The sequence below is a fragment of the Myotis brandtii genome, unplaced genomic scaffold, assembly GCF_000412655.1.
Source record: "Myotis brandtii unplaced genomic scaffold, ASM41265v1 scaffold709, whole genome shotgun sequence".
Lineage (NCBI taxonomy): Eukaryota > Metazoa > Chordata > Mammalia > Chiroptera > Vespertilionidae > Myotis > Myotis brandtii.
The window spans coordinates 568,517-584,279 of NW_005370782.1; the positions used below are offsets into that span (position 1 = coordinate 568,517).

General features: G+C 37.2%; 1 protein-coding gene across 1 annotated transcript in view; it reads left to right on the top strand.

The window, feature by feature from the left end:
• UNC13C (unc-13 homolog C (C. elegans)) overlaps positions 1-15,763 on the top strand; it is a 557,952-nt gene that overhangs the window by 218,789 nt on the left and 323,400 nt on the right. The window contains exons 5-7 of the mRNA XM_005882381.2: positions 5,403-5,481; positions 6,740-6,745; positions 8,207-8,278. Of these exons, the coding sequence (XP_005882443.1) occupies positions 5,403-5,481; positions 6,740-6,745; positions 8,207-8,278 (157 nt within the window). The remainder of the gene's footprint in view (positions 1-5,402; positions 5,482-6,739; positions 6,746-8,206; positions 8,279-15,763) is intronic.

Genomic DNA, 15,763 nt, shown 5'->3' on the forward strand with positions numbered 1-15,763 from the left:
TGGGAAGAGATCAATCAAAGGACTTGTATGTATAACCCATGGACACAGACAATAGGCTGATGAAGGTCTGGGGCAGGGTGGTGAGCAGGGGCAGGCTAGAAAAGTTCAATGGGGGTGAATAAGGAACATATGTAATACTTTCAACAATGAAAATGTTTTTAAAATGTATGAAAATGATATAATGGTAAGCCAAAATAAAAAGCAAAATAGAGTATTTTATGTTTACCATTAAGTAACTAAATAAATAGAGTTATTTTTAAAAGTCTGAAAGAGAACACAGCTAAAGGATTATAGGAGAGGGATTTAGAGTGATTTATTATTAATCTTTTTCTTTGCCTTAATGCTCCACAATGCTTAAAAAAAAAAAAAAGATTAGTTATATAGTCCTGCCCAATAATTGTCTTGCAGACACTGAAATAAACAGAAGCACTATGATTTGTTTTCTTTTAGGCCTATAGTCTTCAATTAACTTAAAAACTCCCTTGGATATAAACAGTGTCTACCAATTCTGATTTCTAATGAAAATTAGCTGGTCTAAGAATATGACTAATTAACCATCAACCATCCACTTGTGGAAATAGCACACCTTTGTCTCAATATCAGAAAGATCTACCTTTGGAAAATCTGCTTGATAGATTTCTGCAATACGCTCCTGGTGCCTTCTGAGAATTCTCTTCCAATCTATATACATTCAGTGTATTTTCAGATCAATTTTAGATGAAAATAATAATTAATATACTTAGTAAAATCAACTTGTAACTCCTCTATCTAAATATCAAATATCTTGAAAAGTACAGAATATATATCCTTTAGATCAGTGGTTCTCAACCTTGACTGCACATTAGAATCATCTGGGAATCTTTTTAAAATCCTGATTTCTGGGCCTCGTCCTCCAGAAATTCTGTTTCTTTGTTATGGGGTGGGGCCACAACATTAGTAACAAAGAAACAGAATTTCTGGAGGATGAGGCCCAGAAATCAGGATTTTAAAAAGATTCCCAGGTGATTCTAATGTGCAGCCAAGGTTGAGAACCACTGCTCTAGACGGACTGGGAACAGAGAGCCACTTAGCCTGTATGGGAGGTGGAGGGAGCCCTCCTCCACCTGGAGAAAAGTGCCTTTCTGTGGGAGCTGGAGGATGAAAGGTCACCGAAAAGGCACTGGCCAGCTCCAGGCAGAGGCGCCCTCTGTGGGGGAGAGGGGGTGGGGCCTGGAGAGCCTCAGGAGTCACCTTGTAGTTTTAACTTAATCCTGAGGACATCTAGAGGGCACTGAAGGTTTTGAGCAAGGAAAAGCAAGGTCAGGTTTGCATTTTCTAAAGCTCTGCCCTGTCAGGGAGCAGACAGCCTGGAGGCTTGGAGGCCAGCAGAGGCAGGAGAGGTTGTGCAGGCTGGAGGGAGTGAGGTCTGGATGGAGAGAAACCGAGGGTCTGAGAGAGGTGGTGGTGGATTGACAGTCCGTGGTCATCAGCTGGATGTGGGAGCAATGCACAGACCAGAGGGAGGTGTCTGGGAGGATGTTGGTTAAGTTTTAAGCTGTGATTGAGATGGGGCACACGGATGGGTGGGAGTTTCTGTCACTGAGCTGGAGGCGCCTGGGGGACCTGTCAATCCTGTCAATAGTAGGGTATGGTAAGCCATAGAGCTTAGGTTCAAATCCTGCCACTGGTCTCTCACTTAGATAATGACCTTGGGGATGATTCTAAATTATTCTATGCTTCTATTTCCTCATTTAAAAATTGAGAGAAATAATTGTATTTATATCTCACTGGATTTTTGAGAATTAAATGACGTAATACATGTAAAGATTGTATAATTGCTAACATTATATGTGGTTCCTTTTAAGCTTTGCATAAATATTAGCTAGGCTTGACTAGTTTGCTGGCTACAGTTAGGAACAGCCTAATCTAATCAGCTATACAGCAAAGGGATGAAATCAAACAGCTTTCAGAGAATCCGATCTTACCATCAGAGTTACTTGTCTTCTATTACCTGTGTGGATGACTCCTCACCTTCTCACCATTTGGTCTAGCTAAATTCTTCTGTATTTAAGTTCTTGGATATATATCCCTGAACTTTAACTCTAGCCTGGAAAGTCAATGATTTCTTTATCTACTGATATTTTCAGTCTTCACCATGTTTTGTTATTTAATCTGTCCCAGATCTCTTCTGGTTAGGGAGTCTCTTAATAAATATTACACATATATTTTACATTTTGTGGAACTTTGCAGTATTTACCAAGCTCTTCTCTACCCATGAGAAGGGCAGACTTATTTTTTTAAGATACAGGGTTGAAAGAAAAGCTTATTAATTGATGGATAAGCTCATGAAAGTATTTGTTTATATTAACTTCTCTGAGGAGTGATGAAAATGTAAAATTATAGGAAAACACAACCTGATAGAGAACACTTCTGTGGTTACCGGAAAGTTAAAAGAACTTTTTTTACTTCATTGCAATTTTATAAATTACAAAGTATAGGTTCAACTGATTCCTGAATTTGTGAGTCTACAGAGTTGCTCAAGATTCTCTCGGTGTACCTGTGAATTTGAATTAAGTTCCATGAGAAGGAAACATAAAGAAAATAAACCATTATTGATGGAAAGAAAATGCACAACTCCTATAACACTCTGTAGTGTATAAATCACTTTCTCAACCATTATCACAATCCAGTGTTTCTTTACATAGTTATTAAATTCACATTATTTAGGAGTCAAAATATTTCAAAACACTTGAGGGCAGTTAGTATGATTTCCAAATAATGTAGAAAGACATTTATTAATGCATACTTTATGCCATTATTATTATTTCTGTTCACAGAGGGGGAAAAGTTGAAACTGTTTGGAATCTAAGCCTTAGATTAGAGCAAATAATACTGGAAAAATCCTTTCTTTCTGTGAACAAAAACCCCCTCAATAATCCTTTTCCCTTTTATTTAATATTTGGAATGTGAGAGGGTCAAACATGAACTGGCAAGGAGAGGGGAAGAATGTGGAGAGAGCTTAGGAGGGAAGCAAGAAGTTACACTCATAGAGAGGTTGGTTCATTTTCTGAAGATGGGTGTTGAGAAGACAAAATAAAAATTCACTACTATCTCTTTCTGCTCCACTCTGCAGTTTCTTGCAGTTCATAAGAGCATGCTGCCAATGATTCCTCTTTTGTTATGCCAATTCTTGACCTTTGGCTGTCACGTGACTAATATAGCACTTGGCCTAGAGAATGTTAATTGGCATTATTCTGGCAATGATGGAAACTATTTACTAGTTAAGTCCTTTCTCATAGGATCGGTGTTGGGCAGTATCTTAAATGTCACCTCCTCCCACCACGTACACTGTTTTCCAGTCTATATTTCCTCCTTTCCTTCTCTTTTTTCTTTCCTTTTCCATAATCTCTGCCCCACAATATTTTTTTTCTGTACTGCTCTATGTAAGCTAAAGGGAACTCTTAGTTGGAGTGCCTGACCTTAAGCATAATTTGTTCATCATTAACATCCATCTTACTCATGGGAGGTGGGTTTAACATTTTACATTTATCACCACATTTGATCCTTGTTTTTAAGCATATAAGCTATGGCATTATTACTACTTATTACCCATTTATCTCTATTGATGTTTTTCTTTTATTAATATTTTACATGGGTTGTATGATGCATTTAATAAATTATCCAAGATCACCAAGGTAATAATTAATGCAACTAGAATACTGGAGATAAGACCATGGTTACTAAGAAAAACCCAGTAAGACAAAGGTCTCGCTTCATTAAACCAAGCAGCAAGAGCAAAGAGGCCATCTCTGTGTCAGTGGAAAACTGGACTATAGAATGTTGTGGTAGCCTGTTCCAATGACAGAACTGCCCAGCTAACAACCAGAGTTATGAATTGTGTTGTTCCTAGTGAAAAGGCTGACTCTAGCCTGGCCAGTGTGGCTCAGTGGTTGAGTGTCCACCCATGAATCAGTAAGTCACTATTAGATTTCTAGTCACTGTTAGAGCCCAGGTTGTGGGCTCAATCCCCAATGCAGGTGTGCAGGAGGCAGCTGATCAATGAGTCTCTCTCATCATTGATGTTTCTATTTCTCTCTCTTACTCTCTTCCTCTCTCTGAAATCAATTTTAAAAAAGGCTGACTCTAAAGTGGAGGTTAGCAAAATTTTGTATGTTAGGTGAGCATAAGGAGACGCTATCATCTGTATTTTAGCACCATTTTGGTTGCATAAAAAAACTAGTTTTGATGGAATAAAAATTAAATTCAATGTATTAAACTCATTTTAATAAGCATAACTATTAATATATTTTAAATTTATTTTAAATTGCATATGCTTATTAGAAAAACATTGACCGTAACCAAATTTATAACATAGTAAGAGTCTTCTATTTTCTCTCACCTAATTTTATTCTACAGAGATAACTGTAGTTATCAGTTTGATGAATATTGCTCTACATATTTTCTATGTCTATATAAACACATGGGATCATATTAAATTTACTAACATGCAGAATTGTGGTGTGTTTCTTTTACATAATATACTATGAGTATTTTTTCATATAAACACAAAGATTTATTTCATTCAGTGGAAAACTGGACTATAGAATGTTGTGGTAATTATTGGGCTCTTCCCATTGTATAATATATAATAACTCATTTAATCAATATGCTATTGCTGAATATTTAGGTTGTATTATTGCTATTATAAAAATATTGCAGTGAACATTCTTGTATAACAAATTATTTTAATCTGTGCATTTATCCATGGATAAATTAAGATAAGTAGACATTCTTGTATTAGCGTAATCACTAATTTTTTCAATGGATATCCTTGAGGTGCCACTTTTCAGTTTAATCTGTGAAAATTAAGCACACTGTATACAATGGCATTTTTATTATATATATATAATATAATATATATTTTATTTGTGTGTGTGTATGTACCATTGCAAGCAGACCAAAATTGCATCAAATGGTTTTGTGCAAAGATCCATACACCTAACAATTTTTATTATCCTACCTCTTATACTGAAAATAAAACAATACATCAAAACAGGCTGTATATATTTTAAAGTTTCAATGAATGAAACTATCCAAAAAGAGAAATAATCACTATGTGTGGTAGCTAGAGTCTCTCCTCTTTGGAAAGGTCATAGTTTATTGATTTTAGAAGAAGGGAGAGAGAGAAACATCAATCTGTTGCCTTTTGTATGTGCCCCAACTGGGGATCAAACCCACAGCCTGGTATGTGCCCTGACTGTAAATAGAATCCACCACCTTTCAGTGTAGACAGCGATGCTCCAACTAACCGACCAGACCAGGGCTCTATTTAATCTTTTTCACAGCTTTTTTATTATGAACACTGGAATTCTCTTCTAGGGAGTCAATTACTCATTGAAATTATTTCTTTTTCCCTCCGTCAGGGCTGCGTGGGGACTTTATGGTATTGACAGTATGCCAGATCTCAGAAGGAAAAAAACTCTGCCTATTGTACGAGATGTGGTAAGTCAGTCACTCCTGTTGAATTCTCTTTGATTGCATGTGTTCTCTTTGTCTTTATTGGATGCCATATTGTCCTTCTCATTAAATAACTGACCTGTAAATATTTCATAGAATAGAACATATAAGAAGCTGGATTCTAGCAAGTGTTATATTTATTATTTCTTTAAAATCTATTAGATGGGGAAAATAACTCTCACCTTCTGACAGCTCTCAATATTAGTTGAAATTACAAATGGAGTTAAAATGACCCTATAATTGAGCAAAAAGAAGTCGCACAGCATGTCAAGCAAGCTGCTGCAACTGGCTTGGATGTGTTCCATGTTATGAATGACCACAAGTTTAATTTGCAGTTCAAGGCTTGCTTTGAATTTATTCACCTTAACTCAGTAGACGTTAATACTTATAAAGTAAGCCGATAATATGAATCATTTTTATTCTATTCTGTTAATATCAACTCTAGCCAAATGAATAAACTCTTCCACTGCCTAAAGAAAACCATGGCTCCCAAGTCATTGTAACTTTCATTAGCCCTGAACATAACTCTGGGTAACTCAAGCTCTCCTATAATGAGATATACTGGGGAACATCTAGAGATGCAAAGAATTAATAATGTTCTGTGCTATATTATGAAAACAAATAGCCCATCAGCATAACAAAGAGTGTTTTCTGACATCCACAATGTCTTCACATTTTTTCTGGAGGCATATTCTTAATAGTTTATGACATGAAAATATATTTTTTCCCAGAGAAACCAAAATTTATTTATATCAGTAACTTCTTTTTAATCTTCACCCAAGGACATGCCTTTATTGATTTGAGAGAGAGAGGAAAGTAGAGGAAGAGAGAGAAAGAGAAAGATCGATGTGAGAGCACATCAATCCGTTGACTCCCACATGTGCTCCAACAGGGGATCAAACCCACAACCTGGGTATGAACCCATGACCTTTCAGTGTACAGGATGATGTTCAACCAACTGAGCCACACCAGCCACGGTGATATCAGTAATTTTTAATTTTGCTATGAAAACCTTCATCTGAAAGCCATCACTTTAGTTTTAAAGTAGAAAGATACAATCATGACTGGGACGATCTTTTACTGAAAAGCATGCTATGTCTGTCCTATTAGCTCAGAATACTGCCATTGTAGTGTGGATGTTATTTTAAAGTGTTAGGTTTATTTAACATCATTATACTCTTTTCTCACCTTTCTTATGTCTAATTATTTATACTTTGTTTTCTCTGACACATGGAATCTTCAGGCCATGGTAAGTGATTATTTATTTAATTACTATTTGCCAATTTTCTCAATTGTACAATACACTTATTCATGGAATAAAAGTGGGCAAGATAAGGAAAATAAAGAGAGACATACAAAAATTATATGTTTGGGTTCTCCAAGAACTTAACATCTGGTTCAATTGTGAAAGACAGACCAACTTCTATAAACAGGTACAGACTAAAATAGGGTAAAGCATTATTTTAGGGACAGTAGGTGTCAGAGATGGATGATAATCTCAGATAAAGCATTGGATGTAGGCCCTAATAGGTTTACACAGTAGCAGTGCAGATGGGTAGAGTGACTCCTTCCTCACTTAGGATTGTGCTGAACTTGATCTGGATGCCTGACTTTGTAGCTACAAGGAGATGTATTTATGACCAGATGCATTACTCTACTATGACTTCCTGTAGCTTTTAATGGGAGAGCAGATCTAATATTCCCATATAGAACTTCTGATTTCCAAAGATTCCTATAGTACTGTTGAGTTTATTATCTATATAAATAAAAAGCCAGCAACTGGAATGCTATAATGACTGGAATGACCGGTCACTATGACACCCACTGCAGCCAGCGAACTGACCCAATCTGGGGGTGGGGCTGGCCAGCCAACCTCCCGAGGGCCCTCCCTCCAGTTGGCCTGCCCCTGATCGGCCTCTCCCACCCCATTGGCCTGAAGCCCCTCACCCCCGGCTGGCCCTGCTCCTGATCGCCCCCCCACCCCAATAGGGGGCGGGCCAGCCAGCCAACCTCCTCCCATCTCCTCCTCCTGACAGGCCAGGCCCTAATCCACCCCAATTGGGGCCAGGCTGGCCAGATCCCACCTGTGCACAAATTCGTGCACTGGGCCTCTAGTGTTACATATGTTTCAAGTAGAAGCAGTATAATGGTTCTATTTTACAGGGGAAACTAAAGGGACTTGACTCTTATTTAAAATCACCTAAGTTACCAGGCTTGAGTGAAGAAAAAACCTCTGAGTAGAATGGTCCTCAATTGATAAAATGGACCCATGGAAGAAAATATCTTAGCTAGATTTGGCAGAATATTCCAGGGAACTGTGAACAACTCAAGAATGTTCTAGCACCAATTAGGATTCAGGGTCATCACACACATCAGCTGGCTCCGTGCCAATGGTCATGTTTTATGAAAGAATGTGCTCATGACCACCTTGGGGAGAAAAATTCTAAAAGCCTCTTCTAGTCTGGAGTCCATAGCTGATTACCCTGCCTTACCGGACCTCAGTGATCTCATCTATAAAATGTAGGAGTTGGGTTTGATGATTTAATGTTCAGCTTTAATGTTCTATGATTCCTCGTTCTAGATGACTTGGCTGACTACTGAAAATGGCAGGTCCCTATTGAGCAAACATGAACAACAGTTTACATTCTTACATTTTTACATTCTGCTGAGCAGTCACCTCATGTACCAATAATTCATAATTCTGTTTTAGACCCTGGCTGCCCGGAAATCTGGACTCTCCCTGGCTATGGTGATTAGGACATCACTGAACAATGAGGAACTGGTAGGTGCAAAGTCCATTACTATGTATCCATCATAGTCCAGTGGCAAAACCATCCTGTTTGATGCAGTCATTTGTAATGTTTGTTCCAGTACTCCAGGAATAACTGGGAGCATGGGAAGAGTCTGATCCTAAAACAAATTTCCCCTGGGCCTCAGCTTCACTATCTTACAAATTATCCTTTGTTGCTCAACTATGCATAAAATGTCCCATCTTTAGAAATGTGATTCCATCCTAACACAATTTAGCTTTTATTTTCCCCCTGAAAAAAATCCTGTGAAAGTTTTACATAGTGCAAGTTTTGTCTCATTTATGAGGCTTTCCAAAACACCCTTCTCCCCTTCTGGCTGAGCTATTAGTTTCCTTTTGTGTTTGTTTTGTTTTGTTTTTAGCGTTTAATCACTACCTCCATAAGGTAATATAGTTAAGAGTGGGGGCTATTTGATGTGAGTCCCATATCTTCCATTAAATTATCATTGTTGTATCTGGCAAGTTATATAACTGCTGTAAACCTGAGTTCTTTCATCTCCATAGTGAGGTGGCAATAAGAGGATTAAGGGAGCGGATCCATGTTTAACACCCAGCATAGCTTTAAGATATAGTAAACAATAAATACAGGTGTCTTTATTATTTTTCTCATTACACTTAATTTTATTATTTGTATAATCAACTTGCATAACCCTTTACTTTTAGACTGATATCACAGGGGGTAACATAATATTTTGTTTGTTGATCCATATTTTCATTTGTGTTGCTTAGTACACTGTCTGGCATGAGGTAGAAGCTTTGTAGTTCTTGCTGAATGAAAGAAGATACAAGTAAGCTGCAAATATCTAGGTCAGGGATTCTTAATTTGGCTCCTCAGATTCACTGGGGGGAGCTTTAAAACACACCTTCTGTCTGGGTCTCATTCCCAGTGATTCTGATTTAATTGGCTTCAGGTGTAGCCTGCATAGTTTTGAAAACTCTCAGGTGATTCTAAGGTGCAGTGGATGTTGTGAAATGTAGCTCCATCCTGCACAGACACTGCTGAGGCTTTCACTTAAGACAATGTATCTGTGCCCCTTTCATATGGAAATTAATATACTCTACCTCTCTCAATGTTAGTGATTTTGTCATTCTTATAGAATTTTTTCCCAAAACATTAAATGTTATAAATTTCTATACCCTTGACATTTAAACATTATTTATATTTCTTCTCTTCTTCTTGTCATTGTCATCTTTCAAAAGCCCACATTTCCTAGGTCTTATCAGCAAACTCCCCAATCTCCATGTACATCAGCAAAACAATACATGTTCATTTGAATATCTGAATGTTAAGACAAGTTAAAACATTTTCTATTGTGCCAGGGAATTGAAATACTGTGGCTGCTTCCCCAGGGGCATGGGACACCATCTAATATTCTGAATATAGTTTGGATTTAAGAGAAAGTAAACATCCTCTATTGATATATTCCTACACTATTCCTTTTTTATATTTTAAAATATGGTAATTGGTTTGAAGTGCAAATACTCATTGCTATAAAAACCTAAGAGGAGCCCAGCCAGTGTGGTTCAGTGGTACAGTGATGGTCACAGTTTGATTCCTGACCAGGGCACATGCCTGGGTTTCAGGCTCAATCGCTATTAGGGGATGTGCAAGAGGCAGCCAGTCAATGATGCTCTCTTATCATTGATGTTTCTCTCTCTCTCTCTCTCTCTCTCTCTCTCCCTCTCCCTCTCCTTCCCCCTCTCCCTTTTTTTCTCTTTCTCTCTCTTGCCTTTCCTACCCCTAAAATTTAAAAAAAATGCTAAGAGGAAAGCAATAGAGATTAGAGGAATGTTACCACAATTTCTGAGGCTCTGACAGGGAACCTACCCTCACTTTATGGTTAAATTAACTATTGATCTACTTTTCACCAACTTAACTATCACTTTACTTCTTCAGTTTTAGAAGATGGATGTAAAAGTTTTTTGTTTGTTTGTTTGTTTGTTTTCTGTGCAGGTGCTGGGTGGATAAGTAGCATCCATCAGCTCCCTCTCAAATTCATAAAGCCCATTTCCCTAGAGCCCATGTCTCAAAAAGTAAATGAAATATGGCCACTATACAGCAGGTATATTAAGTGTCACCCTTGACAAGCCATCACATTAATTCATTGCATGGGCAACTAACATTAATGCTGAAGAGGATAGTGTCCATTTCTTTGTGTTGGAGGTCTTCCTAGGCACCCTCAAAGTGAAGGCCTGAGATACTGGCCTCTACATGAAGGAAAACGGCTTGGCCATGTGGAAACTATCAAATGTTAGCTCTTCTATTTTCTTTCAAGAGATGTATGTAAGAAGCTCAGGTATCTCTTCCGAAGAAGGAAAAGGCGGTAAAGCCTGAAGCGAGAGGCCAGAGGGTCAGCAACACAGGCCCCATTAGCACTGTTGGCAGTGGGACAAGCATGCCAGGTGCCCCTCCACCTCAGTCCCCACTCACCCGTGAGGAGTTGGTGGAGCTGACTGGGAATCTCAGTCTAGGAAGCCCTTCAGGAGTAAGGTCTCTGAACATTTCCATCTGGCTTAATAATGCAAGAAGGGATAACCATCTAGTATCCATATACGGCAACAATAGCCTGCCTGGTACTACGCTACCTAGCTTTGTCCTTGCTTTCAGCGTGTTTCTTCAGCGTGGACCCAACAGTGGGACAACCAAAGTAGATCCATTCAAAATTAAATAAATATTAATTGACTACTATGTGTCAAGCATTGTTTCAGATTCTGGAAATAAGGCAGTGAACAACTCAGCTAAAAATTCCTGCTGCCATGGGGCTTTAATATAGGAGGAGGGGAGCTGGCAGAGAAGAGACTGGTGGCTGCTGGAGGGGACAGAAGTTGGGGGTCTGGGTGAAAAAGGTGATGTGATTGAGAAGTACAGATTGGTAGTTACAAAATAGTCACAGGGAACATATGTTCCCTAAAACACAGCGTAGGGAACATAGTCAATAATATTGTAATAACTATGTGTGGTGCATGGAAACCTTCCCATGTTTGCTATGAAAACCTTCATCTGAAAGCCATCACTTTAGTTTTAAAGTAGAAAGATACAATCCAGGGAACATATCTTCCCTAAAACACAGCGTAGGGAACGTAGTCAATAATATTATAATAACTATGTGAGGTGCAAGTGGGTATTGGAAATATCAGGGAGATCACTTTGTGAAATATATGATTTTCTAACCACTATGCTGTACACTTGAAACTAATACAAATTAATAGTCAATGTAAACTGTAATTGAACAATAAAATTATATATGCATATATGTATATGTATGTATGTATATGTATATGTATATGTATATGTATATGTATATGTGGTAGGGGAGGTGAGATACTATGTTTTATATTGTTACTACAGGTCATGATGGAAGCTTCTATCTATCAGGCAGGAGTTATAGAAACTCAAGCAGAGTGAGGAATACAATTCACCAAGTCTAAAAGAGATTCTAGAACCCTGCATTTTCTATCTGGGTTTAGGACCCTGTTTAGGAGTCTGGTCTATTGGCATGCTTCCAGGATTTTCCCTTCTAAGTAAGGGTTGGTTTGTCTAGGAGACTGTGGGTCCTTCTTCCAGTAATGGGATTCAGGACCAGTAAAAGGGACTCACAAGAGCTAGGTATGGGACTAATCAGGAGATCAGACCTGGGCCATATTCCTAGCATGATACTAGAGAGATAACATGGAGGGTTAAGGCTGGTGAGAACACCTGTCTGTTCTGGGCTCAATCCAGATGTTGTAGGCTCACATGCACACAGGTGCTCTGGACTATTGCTCAGGAATAGGGGCCCTTGCAAGCCACATGGACAAGTGTTGAAGTGAAATGGGCCTGAATTACAACCTCAGCTCCACCTCTTACTGCCTCTCAAAGCTTGTTTCTTATCAGTACTCCTTGACTCCCTGAGAATTGTTCACCTCATCCTTAAAATGAAAGTGATAATACTTATCTCACAATTTATGGGAATTAAAAAATGCCTTGCCAGGCAGAGCAGGTGGCAGTCAGGGAAGCAGGACAGGGACTTGTGTTGAGGTATCCAGGATATATGCTAAGTTCAAGGTTTCCCTGTCACTTGGCAGCTGAGGGTCCAATGCCAGGGAGTACTGAGTTGGAAACCAGCAGTAATGACACCAAATGTAAACACCATCTCATTTGCAAGTGTTGCTATTGGTCCTGCTTTTGTCCTTCTTCCAAAGAGCACAGTCATTGGCTTGAGATAGATGTTGGTCCACTACACTAGTAGCTATGGAAACCTGAGGAAGTTACAGAAACTTTCTTGACCTTGATTTCCTCATATGTTTACTAATTATATAAGATTTTTGCATCTGTGTTTTAATGGCCTTTGATTACTGTGTATTTGAGCAATTTGGGCATCAATAATAAATCAGCCTCATAAAGTAAGTTGGGAAATTTCCTTTTTGTCACTTCTCTGCAATGGTTTGCATGAAATAAATGCTGCTATACCTTGAAAGACTAGCAAAACTTGCTACTAAAACCATCTTTATTTTCTTAGGATAGCAATTTGACAACTGAATCAATTTATTTAATATAATAATTCTATCCATGTTTTTCAAACATTTCTTCTTGAGTCAATTTTGATATTTTTTTCCCAGAAAGTTTTTCCCCTAAATGTTCTAATTTAGTACCACCAAATTATTCAAATAATCATATTAGGATATAGAAATGCTAGTGCTGTTTTTATCATCATTTTATACTTTCTATCTTTTATAAAATCAGTACTGTAAGAGGTGTACCTGGCATTTGTTTTATTGACTCCAAAGTGTTTCTTTGTTATCTATTTTGTTTATTTCTGTTCTTGTAATGTTTAGATTCATCTTCTATTCTCTTTGTATTCATTCTGAAGCTACTTTTGTAACTTATTAAGTTGGATATGTAGTTTAATAATTTTCATTGTTATCAACTATTGCATACATACCGAGAATATTCACAACATAAGTGAAGGAAATAAATAACAATAACACATACACCTAGGAATTCATGGCTCAGTTGTAGAAAGAGAATATTTCCATCCTGTGTATTTCTTCCTCATTTTCTTTTTTATTCCGGTCTTAAATATTTTGTCTGTTTCTTACCACACTTGTCTATTTTAACATAATTTCCTTTTTTTCTTTTTGAACATATGCATTTAAAGTTATTCATTTTCCTTTCAGTTCATTTTAGTCACATCATACAAGTTATATATATATAATGCTTCTACTATTGTCATATAGTTATTTCATAAATGATCCACTGGTTAGTATTTTGGCTCATCAATTACATAGAAATATTTTTTAATCTTCCAAAGATAAGTCATATGAGTTTAATTTTCGTTACTGGATTGTGTTCAGAGGACATGGACTGTATACTCAGTCTTTAGTATTTAATTGAGAATTGTTTTATGGCTTATTACATAATCAATTTTGTAGCTATCCCATATGAGCCTTTCTTGTTGGGTACATTAATTTTGGGAGTTTTATACTACCAATAAACTGTTTCATTCAGTTTTGCTAGCAAGCTTATGTTTTAGATGCTTTTCCTTTAAATATATTCTATGTGATATTAATACAGCTACACTAGATTGATTAGGTCAATTTTTTGTTGATACATTTTCTAGTCCCATTTTAAATATCTTAATGCTATATGTGTATCTCATAAACACACAGCTTAATTTTAAAATTCCATTTGAGAAGTTATCTTTTTACAGATAAATTCAGTCAGTTTATACTTATATTTGAGCTTTGTGCTATTTCTTTTAAAAAATTTACTCTCTTTTTTCTTTATCTCTTTTCCAATCTTCCTTTGTATAGATTGAGTTTTCTTTATTTTCCCTCTTCTCCATCAAATGGGTTATCTATACTATTTCTTGTAATATAGTTAATATATTTCTTAAATGTTTAATACGCATACTTTACTTCTCAAAATTTAAAGGCTAATGAACAAAATAAACTGTTGAACAAAATTGGTTCAGAGACATAGAAGCATGGAACTGTTGAATCTCAGAGGGAAAGCTGGGGTGGCTGGGTGGGTGGGAAGAGATTAACCAAAGAACTTGTATGCATATATGCATAAGCCATGGACACAGACAATAGGGTGATGAAGGCCTGGGGCAGGGGACCCCAGTGGGTTATAAAGAGTCAATGGGAGAAAAAAGGGGACATATGTAATACTTTCAACAATTAAGATTTAAAAGTAAAATAGTCAATAATTCTGTTCTGAAAAAAAAAAGAATAAATAAAGATCTGAAAATGCTTAGGCTCCCATTACTACCCTCTCTGTCCACATTAGGAGGAAGGCAAGTCCAAATATCATGTCTGGAGATGGTGTGGAAACCCCAAGTTCCCAGCTCATGTGTTTTAACTGAATTGTGAACACATCTCTTGGGTTTCCACAGAAACAATTTTTGTAATTCTGACATTAAGTTTCTTTCTTTTTTTTTTCTTTTTTGTTCCAGGTACCTGGGGAATCTATTTCTTTTTGGCTCTTTTACATATTAAATCTTTTTTCCAATACTTCTCAAGTAGGCTATATTAACTTAGTCTGCCATGTTGCCAGATAAGTTTTCCAATATGTAAAATGAATGTGCTTATATTTCTAGAGCCATTGTTGGGGGAATCAAATAGATAACAAATAGAAAGCACTTCAACAATTTTTTATACATAAGCATGTAGTAAATATTAGTTATTATTTTTATTATTAACTGCATCACAAAAATTTGTATGGCTAAATGACTGGCTTTGCTTGGTCGCACAATAGAACAGTAGAATGAGTTTTCTCTAAGGCAGATAGTTATTCCCTTCCCTCTCTTCCTTGTGTAATATCCTAACCCCTATTCCTGCTCTTTCATGGCCTCTCTCAGAATATTTGTAAGGACTCTCTTCTTACAAATATTCTGACAGAAAAAAGAAAACATCAACAAAACAACAAGAAAGCCCACTGCATGGGAGAACATATTTGCCAATGTTATCACCGATAAGGGTTTAATCTCAAACATTTACAGGGAACTCATACAACTTAACAAAAGGAAGATAAACAACCCAATCAAAAAATGGGCAATGGACCTAAATAGATACTTTTTGAAAGAAGACATAAGGAAGGCCAAGAGACATATGAAAACATGCTCAAAGTCACTAATCATCTGAGAGATGCAAATCAAAATGACAATGCGGTACCATCTCACACCTGTCAGAATGGCTATCATCAACAAATGACAAGTGCTGGAGAGGATGTGGAGAAAAAGGAATCCTCGTGCACTGCTGGTGATGCAGACTGGTGAAGCCACTGGAGAACAGTATGGAGATTCCTCAAAAAACTAAAAATGGAACTCCCATTTGACCCAGTAATCCCACTTTTGGAATATATCCCAAGAAATTAGAAACACCAACAAGAATGGATATATGCACCCCTATGTTCATAGCAGCACAATTTACCATAGCTAAGATCTGGAAACAGCCTAAGTGCCCATCAGCAGATGA